Here is an 18,846-nt window from a genome sequence, read left to right as displayed (position 1 = left end):
CGTCATTCTCACATGTGTTTGTGTCCCGTCATTCTCACATGTGTTTGTGTCCCGTCATTCTCACATGTGTTTGTGTCCCGTCATTCTCACATGTGTCCCGCCTCTCTCACCTGTGTCCGGCCTCTCTCACCTGTCTCACCTGTGTCACGCTTCTCTCACCTGTGTCTCACCTGTGACCTGTCTCACCTGTGTCACGCCTCTCTCACCTCTGTCCCGTTTCTCTCACCTGTGTCTCACCTGTGACCTGTCTCACCTGTGTCTGTGTCCCGTCTCTCACCTGTATCTGTGTCACGTCTCTCTCACCTGTGTCTCACCTGTGACCTGTGTCTCACTTTTGTCTGTGTCCCGTCTCTCTCACCTGTGTCGCACCTGTGACCTGTGTTCTCACCTGTGTCTGTGTGTCCCGTCTCTCTCACCTGTGTCGCACCTGTGACCTGTGTTCCGTCTCTCACCTGTGTCTGTGTGTCCCGTCTCTCTCACCTGTGTCTCACTTTTGTCTGTGTCTCGTCTCTCTCACCTGTGTCTGTGTGTCCCGTCTCTCTCACCTGTGTCTCACTTTTGTCTGTGTCTCGTCTCTCTCACGTGTCTCACATGTGACCTGTGTCTCCCTTTTTTTTTGCTGTGTCCCGTCTCTCTCACCTGCGTCGCACCTGTGTCTGCGTGCCCCATCTCTCTCACCTGTCTCACCTGTGTCCTGTCAGTCTCACCTGTGTCTGTGTCCCGTCATTCTGTCCCGCCTCTCTCACCTCTGTCTCACTTGTGTCTGTGTGTCCCGTCTTTCACCCGCCTCTCTCACCTGTGTCCCGTCTCTCTCACCCGCGTCTCTCTCACCCGTGTCTCACCTGTGTCTGTCTTCTGCTCCACAGAGAGGACTGGAAGCCCGTACTGACGATAAACTCCATCATCTACGGTCTACAGTATCTATTTCTAGTGAGTTCACTGAGGACGTTTCCTTCATGTCTTACTGAGTGTGTTGGAACCTGCTTTGCATTGTCCTGGGGAGCGTCTCAAGGCCCCGCTGCCGCCACAGGTGTAGGTCATGTGACTGACTGAGGTCACCGGTCACCTGCAGAGGACAGCTGGTTATTATACCTGGTTGTAAAGAGCTGTTAGTGTTATAGATCTGTAACGCAGGACAAAGGTTGGTTGCTTAATGTGACTCCTCCCCCCTCCAGGAGCCTAACCCCGAGGACCCGTTGAACAAGGAGGCAGCAGAAGTCCTGCAGACGAACCGGCGGCTCTTTGAGCAGAACGTCCATCGTTCTCTGAGGGGCGGCTACGTGGGCGCCACCTACTTCGAGAGGTGTCTTAAATAACTCGACGTCCCAAGATTCTCCAGACCCCCCCCCCCCGACACTTTTCACCTCCCTACCCCTCCCTCTGCCTCCCCCCTCCTCCCCCCTTTTACTCCTCAGTCCTGCTCGTTGGCAGAAGCAGGAGCTGTGGCGACAGAAAGCAGCACGCCAGAAGACGCTTTTCTGTTTTAAAACACAAGACAAAGAAGAACCCCCTCCCCTTCTTCCTTCTCCCCTCCCCCTCCTCCCCCCGTCCTCCCATATCTCTCTGTTTTACTTCCAAGATGCAGCATTCGACCATTTACACACCACAGGGGGACGCCGAGACAACACACACCAGAACTGGACTTGAAAAGATGGCTGACAGCGAATGGCGGCGGCCGAGCATGATGATACAGGACGGGTGGAGGGGAGGAGGGGGGAGGGTCCAGGTGTGGGTGGTCAGTGAATGTTGCTCAGGTGAGTCAGTGATTCAGAGAGCGACGCTGATGATGCTGATGACCACGTGATTTCCTTTTATTTTATTTTTTTGTTTTGTGTGAGTGGCAAAGATGCCTGCATCAGACAGGCGGTCTGAAGGACACGCCCCCCTCCCTCCCGCTCGCCACCTTTTGTTTGTCCGTAACACGTCAGCTGGCAGCAAACTCCAAACTCATGAACGCCGTTCCTCACAAACATCAACAATAATGGTGCCCCTCCTATTCAGTCTGGGTGGGAGGGGCTTGCTGGTATGGGAGTGGTCAGAGTGGGAGGGGCTTGTGAGTCAGGCACGCCTTAACACAGTTTTCAGCCTGCGGTGACTCAGCAGCAGTCAGTATGATGATGTCAGCGCTGGAGGGAGGGGCTAGTGAACCGCTGTGGGAGGAGCTTGTCTGAGTGGAAGCAGGTGCGCCTTAAAGTAAGACCTTGATAGTTTTCAGCCTGCAGTGACTCCACAGACATAACGGCGTCCATGTGGAGGGAGGGGCCTCAGATTTATTCTCAAACTACAGTAACTATACAGGTTAACTGGAACATGATTGGCTGCAGGTGGAGGTGTACACGGCGAATGGCGTTCAGCTGCCGAATCAGTTTGGAGTTTGCTGCTAAATCACACTCAGCGTCAGGGGGCGTGGCGTCATGTCATGGGGGCGGGGCTGTTGTGGGCGGGGGCAGTGTGTTTATTTTATGGAGTCGGGCGGGCGGGGTTTAAGGGGGGGGGAGGGGCTTTAGATTTTCATTTTTGGCGGGAGGGAGGGCTTGTTGTGGGCGGGGTCAGATTAAGGGGCGGGGCTTGAAATGTTAGGATTCTACTGTGTATATTGAAACCCCGGCTGTTCACACTGACTGCAATATGATTTATGTTAAATAAAATATGAACTTGAATGATTTCAGCTGTTGTGACGTCCGTTCAACAAAACTCGCCGACCTCAAACCGTCACCGTGGTAACAGGTGCTGGTTTACATCATCGGATTACATCATTATTATTACATCAGCTGATCCCAAACCTGCAACCCTGAAAGGAAAGAATCTCCTTTAATTGGGTTTTATATTACTGTCGGTGTAGAATGGGACAGAGTAGTTTTAGTCTGATCACACAGGTCAGACTGCAGCCAATCAGCTGACAGCAGATTATTAAGGAGGACGTGAGGTGTGACCATAATTATATATAGAACTACTGGTTTTCTCCCCGTAAGTTAATATGCAGCCTTTTATCATACAAAAATGTAAAAAGAAATAAATGTTTTTAGTAAAGGGGCTGTATGTAGTTTCTCAATTAAATTACTTATTAATAAATCACATTTTCATTGGCTTTTTGTCTATTTATTTTACCAGGAAGTCTCATTGAGATCAAAAATCTTTTTTACAAGAGAGACCTGGCCAAAGTAGCAGCCATACATAAACACAACTTATTAAAATGCTACATATATAACATGACAGAAGAAACACGTGTTCAAACACAATGGCCTCTCAAGAAAAACAACCATGTGTCTCCTTCACCACATTCTTTATGACAATTTATCAATTGATATACACGTTTCTAGTGGTAGATCTTTTTGCTTATTTTTCCAGATCATGAAGAATGCAATGGTGAGAGAGGGACTTTGCATTTGTAATAAAGCGTAGAGATGCACGATGCACTCAATCAAGGCTCCGTAAGATGGAGGAGGCTGCGTTTATAATATGTCACCATAATCAATCACCGACAGAAAAGTAGCTTCCACAGCTTTTTTTGGCATTGAAAATAAAGGTATATTTATTTCTAAAAAGCCAATCGTCACTTTGAGCTTCCTAACTAGATTAGCAACATGTACATTAAATAAAAGTTAAATGTAGGGGAGAGCAGGGGCGAAATTACCATTTTTCAGAAAGACCTGATTTTAAAAGATAATGTTTCAGATAGTGATATATTTTTGCTGTGGTAACTAACTCACAGGTGTGGTCTGTCAATATCAGGCGGTATTTTGTACAAATGTAGAACGACTTCTGTATAATTTCACTTAAGTGGCACATTGTTACTTTGGACCCCGTCAGCTGGGTCCAAAGTAACACAACAATACAAGCTAGATTTTTTGTGTTACCAGCCTTGTATTTAATAAATAAACATGACTGTGACCTTGTTAATGTGTAACTGCAAACATCTTTTGTCCTTAATCTTTAAAAAAAACAATTAAATTACATTTTTATTTTAAATATTCAGTTTCAAAAGTAACCTGACAGCCCAAACTTGAATTGTTTAGAATATTTATATTTTATTTAATATGCAAATGTGTGCACCTAAAACAGGGGGGGGAATGGTTAGATGGAGAATGTTTATGAACCTAACATTATTAAAATAAAATACGTCTTTACTGACCCTGCACTGGGAATATTTGCATGTTGCAGCAGCTTCAGAAACAGTGAAAAAATTAAACATAATTTAGAAAGATGGGACAAAATGAAAATAAACAATATAATTAAGATAAAAATTAAAAAGCTATTTACAGAGTAGGCCTATACAAATTTCACATTTTGAAATGAATTTAAAATGGTTTTAGTAAGAACAGCATGAGTGATCTGCATTTTACTGACACCTACTACACTGACCTCCTTAGGAGACTGGCCAAAATAAATATCAGCCGCTCTCTTAATATAAGCATGCAGCTTCCTCTCCTAGTCCAAGGAGAAGACTTAATAATGATCTGTACCTGTGGTCTGGTCTTCTCCCCAATTATCTCTGCCCTCCTCCTGCATTATCTTAACAAAGCGACTTTTATCAGCTGACCTGAGACTAATGTTTCTAATAGAGATGTCCAGAAACATCTGGCTGAATCAGACCTCTGTCTTTCTGACCCACGCTATTGGCCTATTCTGTTGGTATAATATGACATAAACATGTTTTAATAAATGCTGCAACACACAGAAAAGTCACCACATTAGCAGCGGGACAAAAGAAACTCCTGACATATAAACACGATTTATTTTTATACTCTGACAGGGCAAACTTCAGGGTGTGTTAAAGCACTAAATAACCTGCAGATTAATCCTTACAGTGACACATGAAACGAGAGACACAACTTGTAATTCGAAAAAGAGTCCCGCTTCAGATATTTACTTGCCGCGCTCGAAAACTGTTTACCGAAGACGACCACGGGAAACGGTGACAAAATCATATTTGGCAACTCCATCAAGGTTTGCGTGCTGGAGGTGCTGTCACAGCTTGGACTGCAAAACACAGTCAGGGTTCTGAGAAAATCACCGTGTTACTTTCGCCCCGGTTTACCCTTGCTTGTACAAGGGCACCCTTTCAATGGATTTACCATCAGACACAAAAATGCTAAGATCATCAAGATACTGTAATCGAGCTTTTGAGAAACCATGAACTCTGTTTTCTGAGGATTTGAAACCAAATTTAAATTGAGTAGAGCAGTTTGTAATGACTGAAATGCAGTCTGAAGCTCTTGCACAGCCTGTGCTATGGAAGGAGCACGTGTGTGAATGACAGTGTCATCAGCATAGAAGTGTATTTTTGCTTGAATACAATATAAATACATTTATAAAAATAGATAAGACACAAAAAATAACTCACTTAGAAATGAAGCGTGCGCCTGTTTTATCTGTTGCTTGCATCAGCCACTATTCTGCTTTTAATGTGAGGACACCGGGTCGGATTCAGCCCTGTGTGCGCGCCCGGGCCTCTCTCAGACTACAGCGACAACACAGCAGCTAACGACATGCTGTCCGTAAAACACAGACTCCACATAAGGATAAAAACAACAATAAAGGTTTATGTGCTGAAGCCCACCAGACCAAACAGATTCAGAGGTTGTTGAGTAAAAACACAGTGAACATCAGAAAGGCTGGAGAAACACGTAGAGAGTCATGTTAGCTCACCAGCTAACGCCTAGCAGTTGCTAACGTTATCCGGTGCAAAGTTGTATCTCTTTCCACATGACTTCACCAGCTAACATGACCCATGTTACCATGCTGTGTGCCACTGGTATCATGTCAAAGTGTTGATTTAGCCTTCAAGAAATGATGTAACGGTAAAAAACAAATGTGGAGTGATTTGTGTACTAGCCTACAGTGATGCAGGGCTAGGGTTGCCACCTTCCATCCATCCATCCATCGTCAACCGCTTATCCCGCGTACAGGGTCGCGGGGGGCTGGAGCTAATCCCAGCTGACATCGGGCGAAAGGCGGGGTACACCCTGGACTTTTATCATAACTTAAAACATGTTTTCAGGAAAGTATTAAGATTGATACCAATGGATGTTATAATAAGCTCTCGCTATTGAAATCAGTGTGAACTGTTAAGTCTCTCTCACAACTCAACAGACTAGTGTCAGAGCTGAACGCACAGTTACGACAATAATAAACACAGAACGTGTGACAGTGAGAACACAAAAAATAGGATGTGAACTGTATTTTATTAACTTATTAAATCAACATGTCCATAACTTATTAACTATAAACAGGCTAAGACAAATGCTTTGATACGATTTGACTGAAAAGACTTTTGCAAAGGATTTTCCATGAACATCATGAACATCAGTGGATTAGAAGTAGCAGGCCTTGTGTGCAGTATTGGAGCGTGTTAGGCCTACTTCCTTTTATAAATATTTTCTTGTCATAAGTACACGACTCGTGCAGCACTGAGTAGTCTTTCAAAGTGCTGCAGTAAAACTATGAACTCACTTCTCATGGGATTGGCTCCAGCCGCCCGTGACCCTGTACGCAGGATAAGCGGTTGACGATGGATGGACCATTTATTTTGATTGGTCAGTAAATATATTTATGTATTTATTCTTCAGTTTTTATTCAGCCTATTGTTCATTCTATAGCAGTGAATGATGCAATTCTATAGATTGGTTAAACACAGTTGTTTATATTCTTCACTATATTTTGATAATTAAATATGTATTAAACAGCCTCTCTTATTAAATCAATGCTGATGTGTCTGACTGTATACCTCAACCTTAAAAAACTAATCACACCATAACGTAGGCATGTGCTTCATTTACATTGTCACACCAATTCTTCACAAATAGACAGCATATAAAATCCAGCGTGATCAATCAGAAAATTAGTATGTTTTATTAAATCGTCACGCTGCCTCGGCGTGCTGTCACAGTCTGACAGGCCACCGTGCACCACTCAGAACACTGGCCGACAAACTGTGACGTTTGGCTTCATTTCCACTGATACTAGTATTTGATTTCTCCCACTCGTGACGTCGTCTGTAGCCTACTATTGCATCCACTTTGGTTTCAGAGGGGACGCGGGTTGTTTCAACTCAACTCCCTGCCGAGAGACCCGTCCTTATCTGACTCTGATTGGCCCTGAACCTGAAGGTATTAATCAAACCAACAATGGCAGCAAGTATTACCCAATCAGGGGCAGAAAACGAGAATTACTATGGACTAATGTCTCCAACATATATTTCAGGATGTGGTGCATCCCTGGGAACAATCACTTTAGATAAACTGTTTTCAAAATATGACTTTCCAAAGAGAAAGTGACACCAAAACCACTACATTAGGTTCATGGGTTTAATACTTTAAGGCCTGATTATACTCACACTTCTCCTCCAGTAACATTTCAGTGAGGTATTAGTACTTCTACTGCAGTAAAAGGCTCCACAGTCGTTAACAGGAGTCAGATATATGTGAAATTTGTCTTTATTTAACAGCTTCAAACATTCAAATCAAACATTACTCATGTACATTAAAACAGGTCATACTGGCGACACGAAAGCCTCACGATTGGCTGAAAGGTGAGGGGGCGGTGACAATGCCACAGTCATTAAGGATGACATTAAATAAAAAACAGACATTTTAAGATTTAAGATCATATTGAGAAGTTTGTGTCGATATGAACATCAAGTTTTAATTTATTCATTAGTACATAATTTATGTTCAGAAATGTCACTAATATATATATTTTCCACACTGTTCTCAGTAGATAAGTGAACTTGTTCCCTCTAGAAAATATTAGTGGATTTCCTGCCTTCATTTCCCAGAAAACCAAACTGCAGGCTTCAAAACATCATTTTCATCAGAACCATGATGTAATGTTCTGCTGATGCATCACGTTTTTACTGCCGGGCTCCAACAAGACACGTTTCTCATTAGGATTACAACACGGTGTGAGAACATGGAAAGGATCTTGTCGAACATGAAAAAGATATTATAAAATGAAAAATATCTTGGTAGAACATGAAACGTGGGATCTTGGTAGAACGTGAAAAAAGTATTTTGTTAGTATTCTGTGGAACATAAAAAAATCTTTTAATATGAAAAGTATCTTGTTAGAACGAGAAACTAAGGAGATGTGTTGTTGTCGTTGCAGCAGCGACGCACTGCCGGACGTTCCCACTTCTGTTAAATGAAAAAACCCAAATCGGTTCAGTCTGTGGTGAGATCAAGTTTCTGAGTTTGACGTCTCCAACATGGCCGCCAACAGCCAGTAACGTCTCACCCACATTAGTCCCTGCTCGGTTCTGCTGCCTCTTCTCAGGTTCCGTCGCTGCGCCTCCGTCCGGTCCCTGGTCCCTCAGTCCAGGTGGTTCTGTGTGGTCATGAGGACCAGGGGGACCTCTTTGTCTCCGGTGCCCAGCAGAGGGAACATCCTCTCGGTGAACTCGGAGGATCCGGTGAAGCTGTAGATCTCTGAGCCCGACTTGGCGTTATAGAAGGACACATGACCGTCGTCCATGTCCAGGAACACGCCCACCTGACGCAGCTTCGGCTGATGCTTCACCTGCAGGTCGACACAAACACGGTTTTATTTGTCCTCTTAGTTCTTCCATTTATAAACAACTAACAATGAGTTCCTCATGTTTTCGACGCTGTTTGAGGTCGTCTGCATCAGTAATATTAAAAACAAGCTCAATGCATCTGTGAGCTATGGAAGCCCATTAACGCCAGGAAAAGAAACTAAACGAAAAGTTATGGAAGATAAAAATGATGAAGATAAAAAGTCATTGTTTTCTAACTCAAAATTATGTAGTAGTAGTCGTCATCTGGTTAGAAGTAAGAAGAGAAGTGACATTTGGAAAAATGGAGGACCACACAGAGGACAAACTAGTGGTAGCGGTTGCTGGATATGAACAGAAAATAGGCACATTAGAGCTCTGCTCGAGATTTCGGTTTTCATGAATATAAACTGCACAAATAGCTGGTAGCATACAGTTCATGGTCTGTGTTAAGCTAACGTTAGCTCGCTGTCATCGTAACATTTAGCTAGTTACATAGTAGGCCTCACATCACCTGTCAGGTTTTCAGGCTGTCGGATAAACTGTAGACCTGAACCCAAAATACCACACCGACGTTAAAACAAACAACCTACACAACAAATGCTCAGCGGCTCGGCAGGACCAGCGGACTCCCTGTAGTTAGTCGTGGTTTTTGTGATGCTAGGTCAACTGATGACGGCAGATTGTCAAACTGCGACTTGTCCTAAAATCAGTCCTGAACCCCTGATGATTTGGTGGTCGCCTAACTGGAGGCGTTTTGTGACCTGCAAAGTATCCTCTGTCTGATCGACCCTCAGAAGTTTTTACTTTTTGAATCATTGAGTATTTCTTTTGTGTTTTTTCCTGACACTACTGGGCTTCCATACTGCCTCTACAGTTCACTGCTGTACAGGATTTTAAAGGCTGATGAGACATCTATGAAATGTGTGTCAGTACCTTGGCAAGAGGTGGCGTGGTGAGCGCTCTAAGCTGGCTGCCGCTCCACCAGATGGCGTAGTATCCAACAGAAGGACTCATGTCGAACAGACCTTTCCTCTGAGCTGACTCGCTGACCACGCCCAGCTTCCAGTCCTTGTTCTCCCCAACAAACACCTGCCACAGGTGCACAAAACAAACAGTTTGATTTCACACTGGATCCTGGATCAGAATCATCAGTGTGCCCTGGATCATCTGTGAGTCTTGGGTCTGACCTCCCAGTAGTGGCGTCCGGTACTGAACCCCTCTTTGGCGATGACGCAGGACCAGACGTCAAAGCGATGCTGACTGTTCCGGTAGAACTGCAGCTTCTCTCCTCTCTTCACCTGCTTCCTGTCCTCAGACAGGATCAGGAAGGGGTACGCCGTCACCGGGTTCAGGGTCACGTCCTCTGGAAACAACAAGGACGCCACAAAGGGAACAATGAATGCTAACGGTAGCATGCTCAACTCAAACAACATACTTTTAACGTCGTGTTTAGCATGTTGATGGGCTAACGTTTTGTATGTGATGTTTGCTTGTTAGCATGTTAGCTAGTAAATAAACAGGATAATAACAACCATTTTGAAAAACTGACTTTTTAAAATTCTGCTGGACTTTCTCAGCTTTCATCATCTCATTGTGTTTGCTTGTTGGCTTGCAAAGTTAGCATTTTAGCAGACTGTCAGATACTAACATTTGAATACTAGCATAGCATGCTAACATAACAAAAAGTAGGGTGTGCAAAGTCCTTAAAACAGCTCGGTGAAAACAAAACTGAGAAACGTTTAAAGAGAATAATCTGTAATAATAAAAAGTTTAAATATTACACTCACCCATGTAGACTCGGACCTTTTTGTATCCTGAAACAAAACATAAGTTAATTTACTGCTGCTGCAGAAAAACATCATGAAGAAACTGATTCATTAGCATCAAGATATCATGTAAATATACATCTATATAATTAATTTATTTAACTGACACCCACCTGAGACTGATTTGATTTTCTTTAGATCTGAAGGGAGACAGGAAACCACAGTCAGTCTTTCACAATAAAAGCCCTCACTGTCTCGTCTCATATCAAAATAAAACTGAGCAGTCGGCTGGTCCAGAGTCAGATATCTCAGTATCCCTGCTCCCTAGAGGAAACCCCGATCTCATGTAACAGCTGATGGTGGATCAGTCACTTACTCTTCTTCAAACTGGCGTTGCTTCCTCTGAAATTGCCGTTGCTTCCGCTCAAGTTGTTGCTGCTTCCTCTCAGACTGAGCATGCTCTCTGCGAACATCAGCTCGGGGACTGAAACACAGAAACCAGCCGAGGTCAGTACGACATGACAAACGCACACGGGCATAGCACTCGTGCAGAGGGAAGCAGCTCACTAATCACTGTGCAAAGGGTGGGAGTCGTCACTTAACTAATAACTATTTCTCTAATTTAAAGATACGTGGCCAAACTATGATGTCAAGGAAAAGGACAGATGCACGATAAAACATGGTCGTTATGGTTCCGTCAATATGAAAGTATGACAGGGTGTGTAGACACGAACGGCCGCCCAGGTATACGGACATGATGGCCGCCTGAGTGGATGAAGTCGAGGCTGAGGGAATCAGCAGGTTTATACATGCTGGTGACGCTTGCTGGTCAGCTCGCTCTGATTGGCTGCTAAAGGTTCTGATCGACCTTCAGATTATGAATTTTAACCCCTCTGAGAGTAGCATATCTGCTGTGACTCACCAGAGCCTCTGGACTTTGCGTAGCGTTGCGGAGTGGAGTTGACCTCCCCCATCCTGATGTCGTCCATCTTGTCTTTCACCTCGGACAGAGAGCTCTTCACCTCCCCCAGCTGGAAGTGCAGGGAGAAGTGCTCCTCGTCCTCGTCCTCCTCCTGCCAATCCTCAACTAGAGGAGCTGTGGCCTCATCGTAAGTCTGTGGAAAGGAGAGAGGGGTGAGGAGGCTAAAGCCAACAGGCCGTGATGTTCACGCTAACAGACTGAGGCTAAAGCCAACAGGCCGTGATGTTCACGCTAACAGACTGAGGCTAAAGCCAACAGGCCGTGATGTTCACGCTAACAGACTGAGGCTAAAGCCAACAGGCCGTAATGTTCGCGCTAACAGACTGAGGCTAAAGCCAACAGATCGTAATGTTCACGCTAACAGAGGCTAAAGCCAACAGGTCGTGATGTTCACGCTAACAGAGGCTAAAGCTAACAGGTCGTAATGTTCACGCTAACAGAGGCTAAAGCTAACAGGTCGTAATGTTCATGCTAACAGAGGCTAAAGCCAACAAACGTCCAGCTCTCACCTGCAGGAAGCTGATGTGGTCCTGACTGATGGCCTGGACCTCCAGCGTGGCCCTCCTGTCGATCAGCTGGCTAAGCTCCGCCTCCAGACGGTTTACCAGCCCCTCCCCCTTTGACATCACAGCATCCAGCTGGCTCTCGATCCCGCCCACCACCTGAGTCCGGATCCTGTCCAACGAGCCGGCCACCTCGTCCAGGAGGTGCTCCACCTCGCCTCGCTCTCGGTCTGCGTAGTTCTGAAAACAAAAATGACTGTTATTGAATCTGTGGGATTGATTCCGAACAGACGCTTGAGTTTAAGTAATGTAGAAGATGTATGACCTTGACTCCCTCCAGTTTCCTCTTCAGCTGAGTCACATGAATCTCCTTCTCTTTGATCCGGTTCAGGATCTCCTGCTCCGTCCTCGCTACCAGTTTCTGAACACACAGGCGAGCACAGGACTCACATTCATCGGCTGACGATCTCATATGGAGGAAGAAACACTATCAGCTGGTAATAGTAAGACCACATGGCCCTCCTCTCTACCTGTTTGTTGAGTCTCTCGGTCTGGACGGAGACGGTCCGGTGTGTCCGATGTTCCTCCATGACGCAGATGGCACAGATGCAGCGCTGACATTCCCGACAGTACACCTGGACAGTAAACACATCGGCAGGTCAGACAGGTAGATCAACAGTAAATGTTTAGAGTAGTCAACATGTTAAAGGTCTAAGAACATCACAGGCTGCAGAGCCTTAAACCTGCGTCCTCTCCAGCAGCCAGCAGGGGGCGACTCCAGCAGCTGCAGAAAGAAGTGTGATTGTATAGAAGTCTATGAGAAAATGTTTCTACTTGTCAGCTGATTTATTCCCTCAGTAAACACTTTCCTGATGAGTTTATGGTCTCAGTCGCTAGTTTCAAGCCTTCTTCAACACAGCATGATGTTCATTTAGTAAATTATGGTCCCGTTTAGAGGAACAGAGACCAGGAAGCAGTGGAGGCTTTAGGGCGGGGCTACAAGCAGTTTTTAAAGTCAGATATAGAGACCACATTGTTCTTTCTCTGCAAATAGTTGTATTATTTTTCCTCTATTATTATTTTATTAGTCTTATAAACCTGCATCTGTTTATTCCAATTTTTGAAGGATTTGATCCTGATCAAACGTCACAATCAGTGTTTTTCCCCTCACCTCCAGCAGGCGGTGGTGCGCCGCGCAGGTGCGGCCCCTGAGGGCCTCCTGGGGGTCCAACAGTGGGTGTTTGGCGTAGAAGGGCGTGGTCTGATGCGGCTTGACATGCTCATTGCAGTACGAGGCGGTGCAGGTGACACAGGAGCTGACAGCAGGCCGTTTGACTCCTGTACAGATGTCACACCACACCACCTCCTCAGCTGGAGCCGTCAGGAACGGGTTGGTGTTTTTCATCGTGGCCACGCCGCCCGCCGGCGTCCTGTTCTTGACCGGCATCGATAAGCCTGCGGCGCCATAGCGAGCTTCTTTGTATTTATCTGCGATGAGAGCGAAGACTTTGTTGACGCTGAGCTGAGGACGCTCATCAAACGGGCGTTTGCAGAGGGGACAGGTGCAGACCAGACTGGACGCCCAATAACCTCCGATACACCCCTGCAAACAAAACAGGAGAAGAAGAAGAAGGTTAACGATGATCCCTGATTCCTCTCTAGGAAACAAACACACAGAAGGTTTCAGTGTCTCGCTGTGAAGCGTCTGAAGGGCAAAGACGAGATATGATCCTGTTCAGGTACGAAATAAACACAACAGGTGTGACCTTGCAGCAGGAAGTGCTCGATCACACCTTCAGATGTCTTGAACCAGGTCCGCACATCTGCGTTCAGTCTGTCTCCGAGCCTTCGGGACAAATCCTCATGGATCGGCGTGTGACCTCGCAGCAGGTAACTCAACACCGTCTCATCCCGTCGTTTTTTAACGCCCTGGGTACCTTTACAGTCGTTTCTTGCACATGTAGGGCTCCGCGGTCGAGTTAGCAATGATGGATAGGCAATCTCTGGTGAGACTTTCAAAATAAAAGTACTTGCTATCGTTGTTAAAGCTCATGTTTTGGGTTAAAAACAACGTTACTTGCAACTTACGTAACCTTAAAAAACAGTCTGCCTGACTTAAATATCCTACACATACAGGGTTTCCCCGCCAGTGTTTTACAAGCGGACACCAACAGGTCTTGACCGTGCGTCCATGTGTGGCGAGGTGGGAGTTTGAACGTGTTGGCTGAGGAAACAGGTAGATGCCACCTCAGCAGGTAGCCTACCGAATGCAGCGTCCAGCTCTAAAGGTCCTCTTCAGACACTTTGCTGTGCTCGTTGATTGAAGGTGTTTTTTTTTTAAAATCACCACATATTTTTGCTGAACCTCAAAGAATGGAAGTGTAATAATATGCTGATGACTCTAAACGTTCAGAAAACAAACACCCCTCATCAGACCCCACACAGTCTGCTCGGAGGTGCATTCGGTTCTCGGCGGGCTGCAGGACTCTGCGTAACACCGGGTCTCAGGTGTGTTTGACTGTTACCTGGCAGAAGTTGTGTCCACAGGGGGTGGAGACGGGTTCGTCGAACAGATCCAGGCAGATGGAGCAGGTGAGCTCCTGCTCCGAGAACAGATCTTGGGCCGCTGCCTCCGCCATGATCATACTGCTGCTGGAGGAGGAGGGAGGAGAGGGAGGCGAGTTAGCTCGCTGCTCTGCTAACTGTTAGCTCGCTGCTCTGCTAACTGTTAGCTCGCTGCTCTGCTAACTGTTAGCTCGCTGCTCTGCTAACTGTTAGCTCGCTGCTCTGCTAACTGTTAGCTCGCTGCTCTGCTAACTGTTAGCTCGCTGCTGTTTAAAGCTGCAAATGTAAAAGGTCAGATTTCTGAGCATCAGTGGGGCAAAGTGAGTATTTTATTTTGAGGTACTTTATACATCACCACATGTCAGAGGGAAATATTATATTATATATATCATAATATTATAATTTATATATTACTGCATTTACTTTAGTTTCTATGCAGATTCTGAATATTAATACAAAGTTTAATCAATAAAGAAAATATTAAGTTTCATTGGAGACGAGCAGAACTCAAAGTGATTAAAATGAGCTCCAGCTGCAGTAAAGTGATGAACACATGAATAATATGCAGCAGTAATAATAATCAATATTTGAAACAGGCCGTTCTGCATGATGAGTGCTTTTACAGGTTTATTTTGCTGCTTACACTTTTGTATTTTTACTTCAGTAAAGTTGTGAATGCAGGACTTTTACTGGTAAAAGTATTTCCACGCTGTGGTACTACTACAGTACGAGATCTCTGTGCGGCGCTGAAACTCAGTAACGTGACTTCAGCTGCAGAGGAGAGACGTTAATAACATCTCAACTTCTTCTTTAACGTTTCAGCCCAAGTCGGACGAACGAACCAAACTGTGACAGGAAGTTAAACTGGACTTCAAACTCTTTGATCCTCCTCAAGACACCAGGTCACTTCAGGATCGCAGAGATTACAGTGCCCAGACATTTAACCCCTCTTCTCTCAGAAAGTCTCTGATCATCTATAGTTTCTCCAGAGTTTGGATCCCCGCACCTGCTCACATTGTCAGACTCCTGATTTACCAGTCAGCTATCATTTAAAACCTAAAGACAGCATTCAGCCGGAGAACGAACACGTTGAACACAATGTCAGATCACAGCCACGTCCTCTCTGAGAGCTTCAATAGAAAGTTTCATTCAGTGTCAACAAGCTTCCACTTTTTCTGTCCTGGGATTCAACTTCAGGTGAGTTTGGTCTAAAGGTTTCCCGACAGACGCGGGAAAAAAAGTTAATTTAGTTCAGACCGCCCAAACCGAGACCAAGTCAAGTCCAAGACTTTTAGGGGCTGAGACCAAGACCAGTTCCCCACATTACCCAACACAGAATAAAATGTGGAACGAGATCACAGGTGCTTCTCAAATAGATCTGAAAGATCCACATTCCCATTAAAAACACTAAGAGCTGAAATCCACCTGAACATCTTTATTCAACACGCCAACACTGGAGGGGGGGAGGGGGGGGACAGTCGTTACGGTAACGCCACATTTTAAATTTTAATCCAATCAAAGTTAGGATGTTAACAAATAAATCAGACAGTGCAAAAGCAGCTTATTGATATTCCCAAAGTTATGGTCTTGAAATAAAATCCTGAGTCCTCAGTGACCGAGACAAGACCATCAAGACGTGGTCTTAAGACTACCACAGAACCTAAAGTCTCTTAAAAAGACAACCTTAACTTCTCAGAGAGCCGCTTGTGACTTTATTACCACGTGCAAGAGGGTTTTTAGTGGACTAGCTGTGTCCACAAAGAGCTTTCTTTTTATGTTTGTAAAAGTTCTTTGAGGCAACAGGAACAAAAAAAAAAAAAAAAAAAACTTCTTTAAACATCAAATCAGACAGAAAAGATTCTACAAAGAAGTCAAACCACGAGCGGTTTTCAAAGGCTGACGCTGTGGGGCCAGTTCACATTTAGCCCAAGTGTCCCCGTTAACAAGAGGTTCATCAGCTGTGAGCAGTTAGCGTGGATGTACAGTCCGCTCTCACTGAAGGAAACTACAACACATGCAGCGTCTCTGGTTTCTGGACGGACAAACTGAAGGTGTTTCAGGTGATCTGAGCAGCACTAAGGAGTTAAAAGTAGCTTCACACATCCTGCGTCTTCATGTGTTTGTGTTCTCTGTTTGACTAAGTGCAGGTTTTCACAGGATCATTTCACAAAGTTTCACCAGGTAAGTTTTCACTGCAAAGACAAAAGAAGTCTGTTGTGAAGCCAGAAAGGAAAATCAGTTTCAGTGACATGTTTTCATTATTTTACATGTTGGTTATAGAATCAGTCAGGTCAAACCGCATTCCTCCTGACACGGCTGAACTCTGACACATCGGCCGAGTCACGCAGCTCAGACAGACAGAAAATAAAGACATGTGTATAGAGACAGACGAGGAGTGTTTGGAAAGTGCTTCTCTACCTGTCATCAGGTCCCTCTCTGTGTTTCTGATCCCTGATCAGGCTGATAAACACCTGTTCTGAACAGGTGTGAAGGGGAACAGGAGGAGGGGGCGGGGCCACCACACCTGCATGAGAGGTGCATTCAGGGCAGCAAAGTTCAGACACATTAAATTAAAACACCATGTGAGCAGCAGGAAGATGCTTTAATGCTCTCTTGGATATTTATGTGAATAATAAAACGTGTTTTATCTACAGGTGATGATTACGGCTCACCTGAACTCCACGATCAACATTTACTAGAATGAGGGATGCAACTAAACACTGTAAAAATTATCTAGCTGGTTCAACTTAAAAACTTAAGTTCAACTGCTGCCTTAAAAATGTGAGTAAACTCAGCTTTAAGAAAAGCTTTGTTTCAACTCATGATGTTTAATTAATGATCATTTATTGTCTGAACTTAATCCTGTGAGTTAAAACAACTATCTATATTACATTGTCCATTCAAGGAAACTTGCTTTCTCTTGTCAAACAAAACAATTCTACACTCCTTCAACTCACATTTTTAAGTTCAGATAAATAAATATTAGACATTTCAAGTTAACTGAACTTGAAGATTTGTTTCAACTCATAAGTTCATAAAGTGGATATGACTACAGTGTTCTAGTTGTCTCAATGTTAGTTAGATGAACAAGTTTGAGTTATTATAACTCAGTTTCAAGTTAAAGCAACTTAACCAAATACTATAAATAATAATAAATATTTCACGTTTCATGCTCTACTTCTTTAACATGCATCAGTTTGTGTATATGTGAAAATGTGCAATGAGGTTATCAGAGCCAGTTTTAGATAAATAAGGAATTATTATGACGGAAATATGAATAATCAGCTGAGCTGTGAAGATGTCAGTTAATAAACTTAACTATATATACTGTTAATTAAATAATTATAGTTGCGTAATTTATTTTGCAAGCAAACAAATAAAATACTGATTAAAAAGAAAATCAGAAGCACACCTGAGCAGGCTGCAGCCAGGTTAATCTGCTGTTTATCCACAGCAGCGTTACAGGAAGTGACTTAAAGTACAAAATATAAAGGATTATAAATATTAATACATTCACGTGTTCAACACTTTACTGGTGCAGCTGCTGAAGGTGGAGCCACTTTAATCACTTTACATACATGTTCTTATATTAACGTTAACGTAATCGTCAGAATTTATTTGCTTATTACATTTTGGCTCATCAGTCTGAATTAAAAAGTACAACATCAGCCTCTGAACTGTACCGCAGTGGTGTTACCTCAAAACTGTCCTCCAATCAATCGATTAATGGATGAAATATTGATTGATCCATAATGAAAATGATTATTAGCTGCAGTTTGACACAAAATCAGATGATTTAATCCTGTGAATTTAAACAAGAAGGACGAGTATAAACACAGATGTGATCAGCTGATAAAAGCTACGTGCTAACCGATGCTAAGTCACGGTGACAGCAGATATTCAGGTGTGAGGCCCCGCCCCAGGTGGTGAGTGAGAGTTCAGACCGAGCCTGCATGGAGGGTTCCAGGTCACGACCCTGCAACATCCCGTCCCACAGGAGAGATGGAGCCGGGTTGTTTAGACTAGTGCGGGGCCCGTTCACAGGCGCCGTTCACAGGCGCCGTTCACAGGGGCCGACGTGCTGCATCCCTGCACTTTTTAGATCAGCTTGTTCAAACTGTGCGTGTCTGGTTTCACCTGCAGCTTCAATAACACTGAAACAACAACGCTGGATATTCAGCGCTTCATTAGAACTTCATAAACTCTCAATTATCAAACCTGCGTGATGACGATGACGATGATCCGTTTCACCCTGAGCTGTTCTCTAGTATAACTATTCATTCTGAACGTGTCACGTGTCCAAATTGCACCAAACTGGGTCCACAGTAAAACCCCCCCCCCACGTGTGCAGGACGATGCAGGACGTCGCAGGACGTCGCAGGACGATGCAGGATGTCGCAGGACGATCGCAGGACGTTGCAGACATGCAGCTACCAGAGTTACGGTGTTTCTGCCATTGCTCTTGGTCATTACACTGCATCTTTTGCTGTGTGGTCCATTCAAACCCAGACTTCG

General features: G+C 44.4%; 2 protein-coding genes across 8 annotated transcripts in view; one reads left to right on the top strand and one right to left on the bottom strand.

Moving 5' to 3' along the window:
* Window positions 1–2,441, top strand: part of ube2m (ubiquitin conjugating enzyme E2 M) — a gene marked incomplete in the record, with an annotated part of 9,561 nt that extends 7,120 nt beyond the window's left edge. The window contains 1 exon segment of the mRNA XM_046042239.1: window positions 1,176–2,441. Coding sequence (XP_045898195.1) covers window positions 1,176–1,316 — 141 coding nt within the window.
* A 4,979-nt stretch (window positions 2,442–7,420) lies between these two features.
* Window positions 7,421–18,846, bottom strand: part of LOC123967514 (E3 ubiquitin-protein ligase TRIM39-like) — a 16,238-nt gene continuing 4,812 nt past the window's right edge. For 2 of the 7 annotated variants that reach the window (XM_046043636.1, XM_046043633.1), the window contains exons 2-13: window positions 14,292–14,418; window positions 12,938–13,369; window positions 12,297–12,401; window positions 12,092–12,187; window positions 11,773–12,006; window positions 11,204–11,396; window positions 10,658–10,765; window positions 10,455–10,481; window positions 10,303–10,329; window positions 9,703–9,878; window positions 9,449–9,604; window positions 7,421–8,517 (exon numbers count right to left, since the gene is read on the bottom strand). In XM_046043636.1, coding sequence (XP_045899592.1) covers window positions 8,311–8,517; window positions 9,449–9,604; window positions 9,703–9,878; window positions 10,303–10,329; window positions 10,455–10,481; window positions 10,658–10,765; window positions 11,204–11,396; window positions 11,773–12,006; window positions 12,092–12,187; window positions 12,297–12,401; window positions 12,938–13,369; window positions 14,292–14,411 — 1,881 coding nt within the window. In that variant the 5' untranslated portion in view covers window positions 14,412–14,418 and the 3' untranslated portion in view covers window positions 7,421–8,310. Of the gene's footprint in view, window positions 8,518–9,448; window positions 9,605–9,702; window positions 9,879–10,302; window positions 10,330–10,454; window positions 10,482–10,657; window positions 10,766–11,203; window positions 11,397–11,772; window positions 12,007–12,091; window positions 12,188–12,296; window positions 12,402–12,937; window positions 13,370–14,291; window positions 14,419–16,598; window positions 16,649–16,749; window positions 16,856–18,846 lie in introns of those variants that run through there. The other 5 variants (XM_046043631.1, XM_046043632.1, XM_046043634.1 and 2 more) reach the window with 5 other exon arrangements.

This window comes from Micropterus dolomieu, linkage group LG02 (genome assembly GCF_021292245.1).
Source record: "Micropterus dolomieu isolate WLL.071019.BEF.003 ecotype Adirondacks linkage group LG02, ASM2129224v1, whole genome shotgun sequence".
Taxonomy (NCBI): Eukaryota; Metazoa; Chordata; class Actinopteri; order Centrarchiformes; family Centrarchidae; genus Micropterus; species Micropterus dolomieu.
The sequence above is the reverse complement of the archived record's forward strand: the minus strand, read 5'-3'. Positions and strand labels throughout refer to the sequence as shown.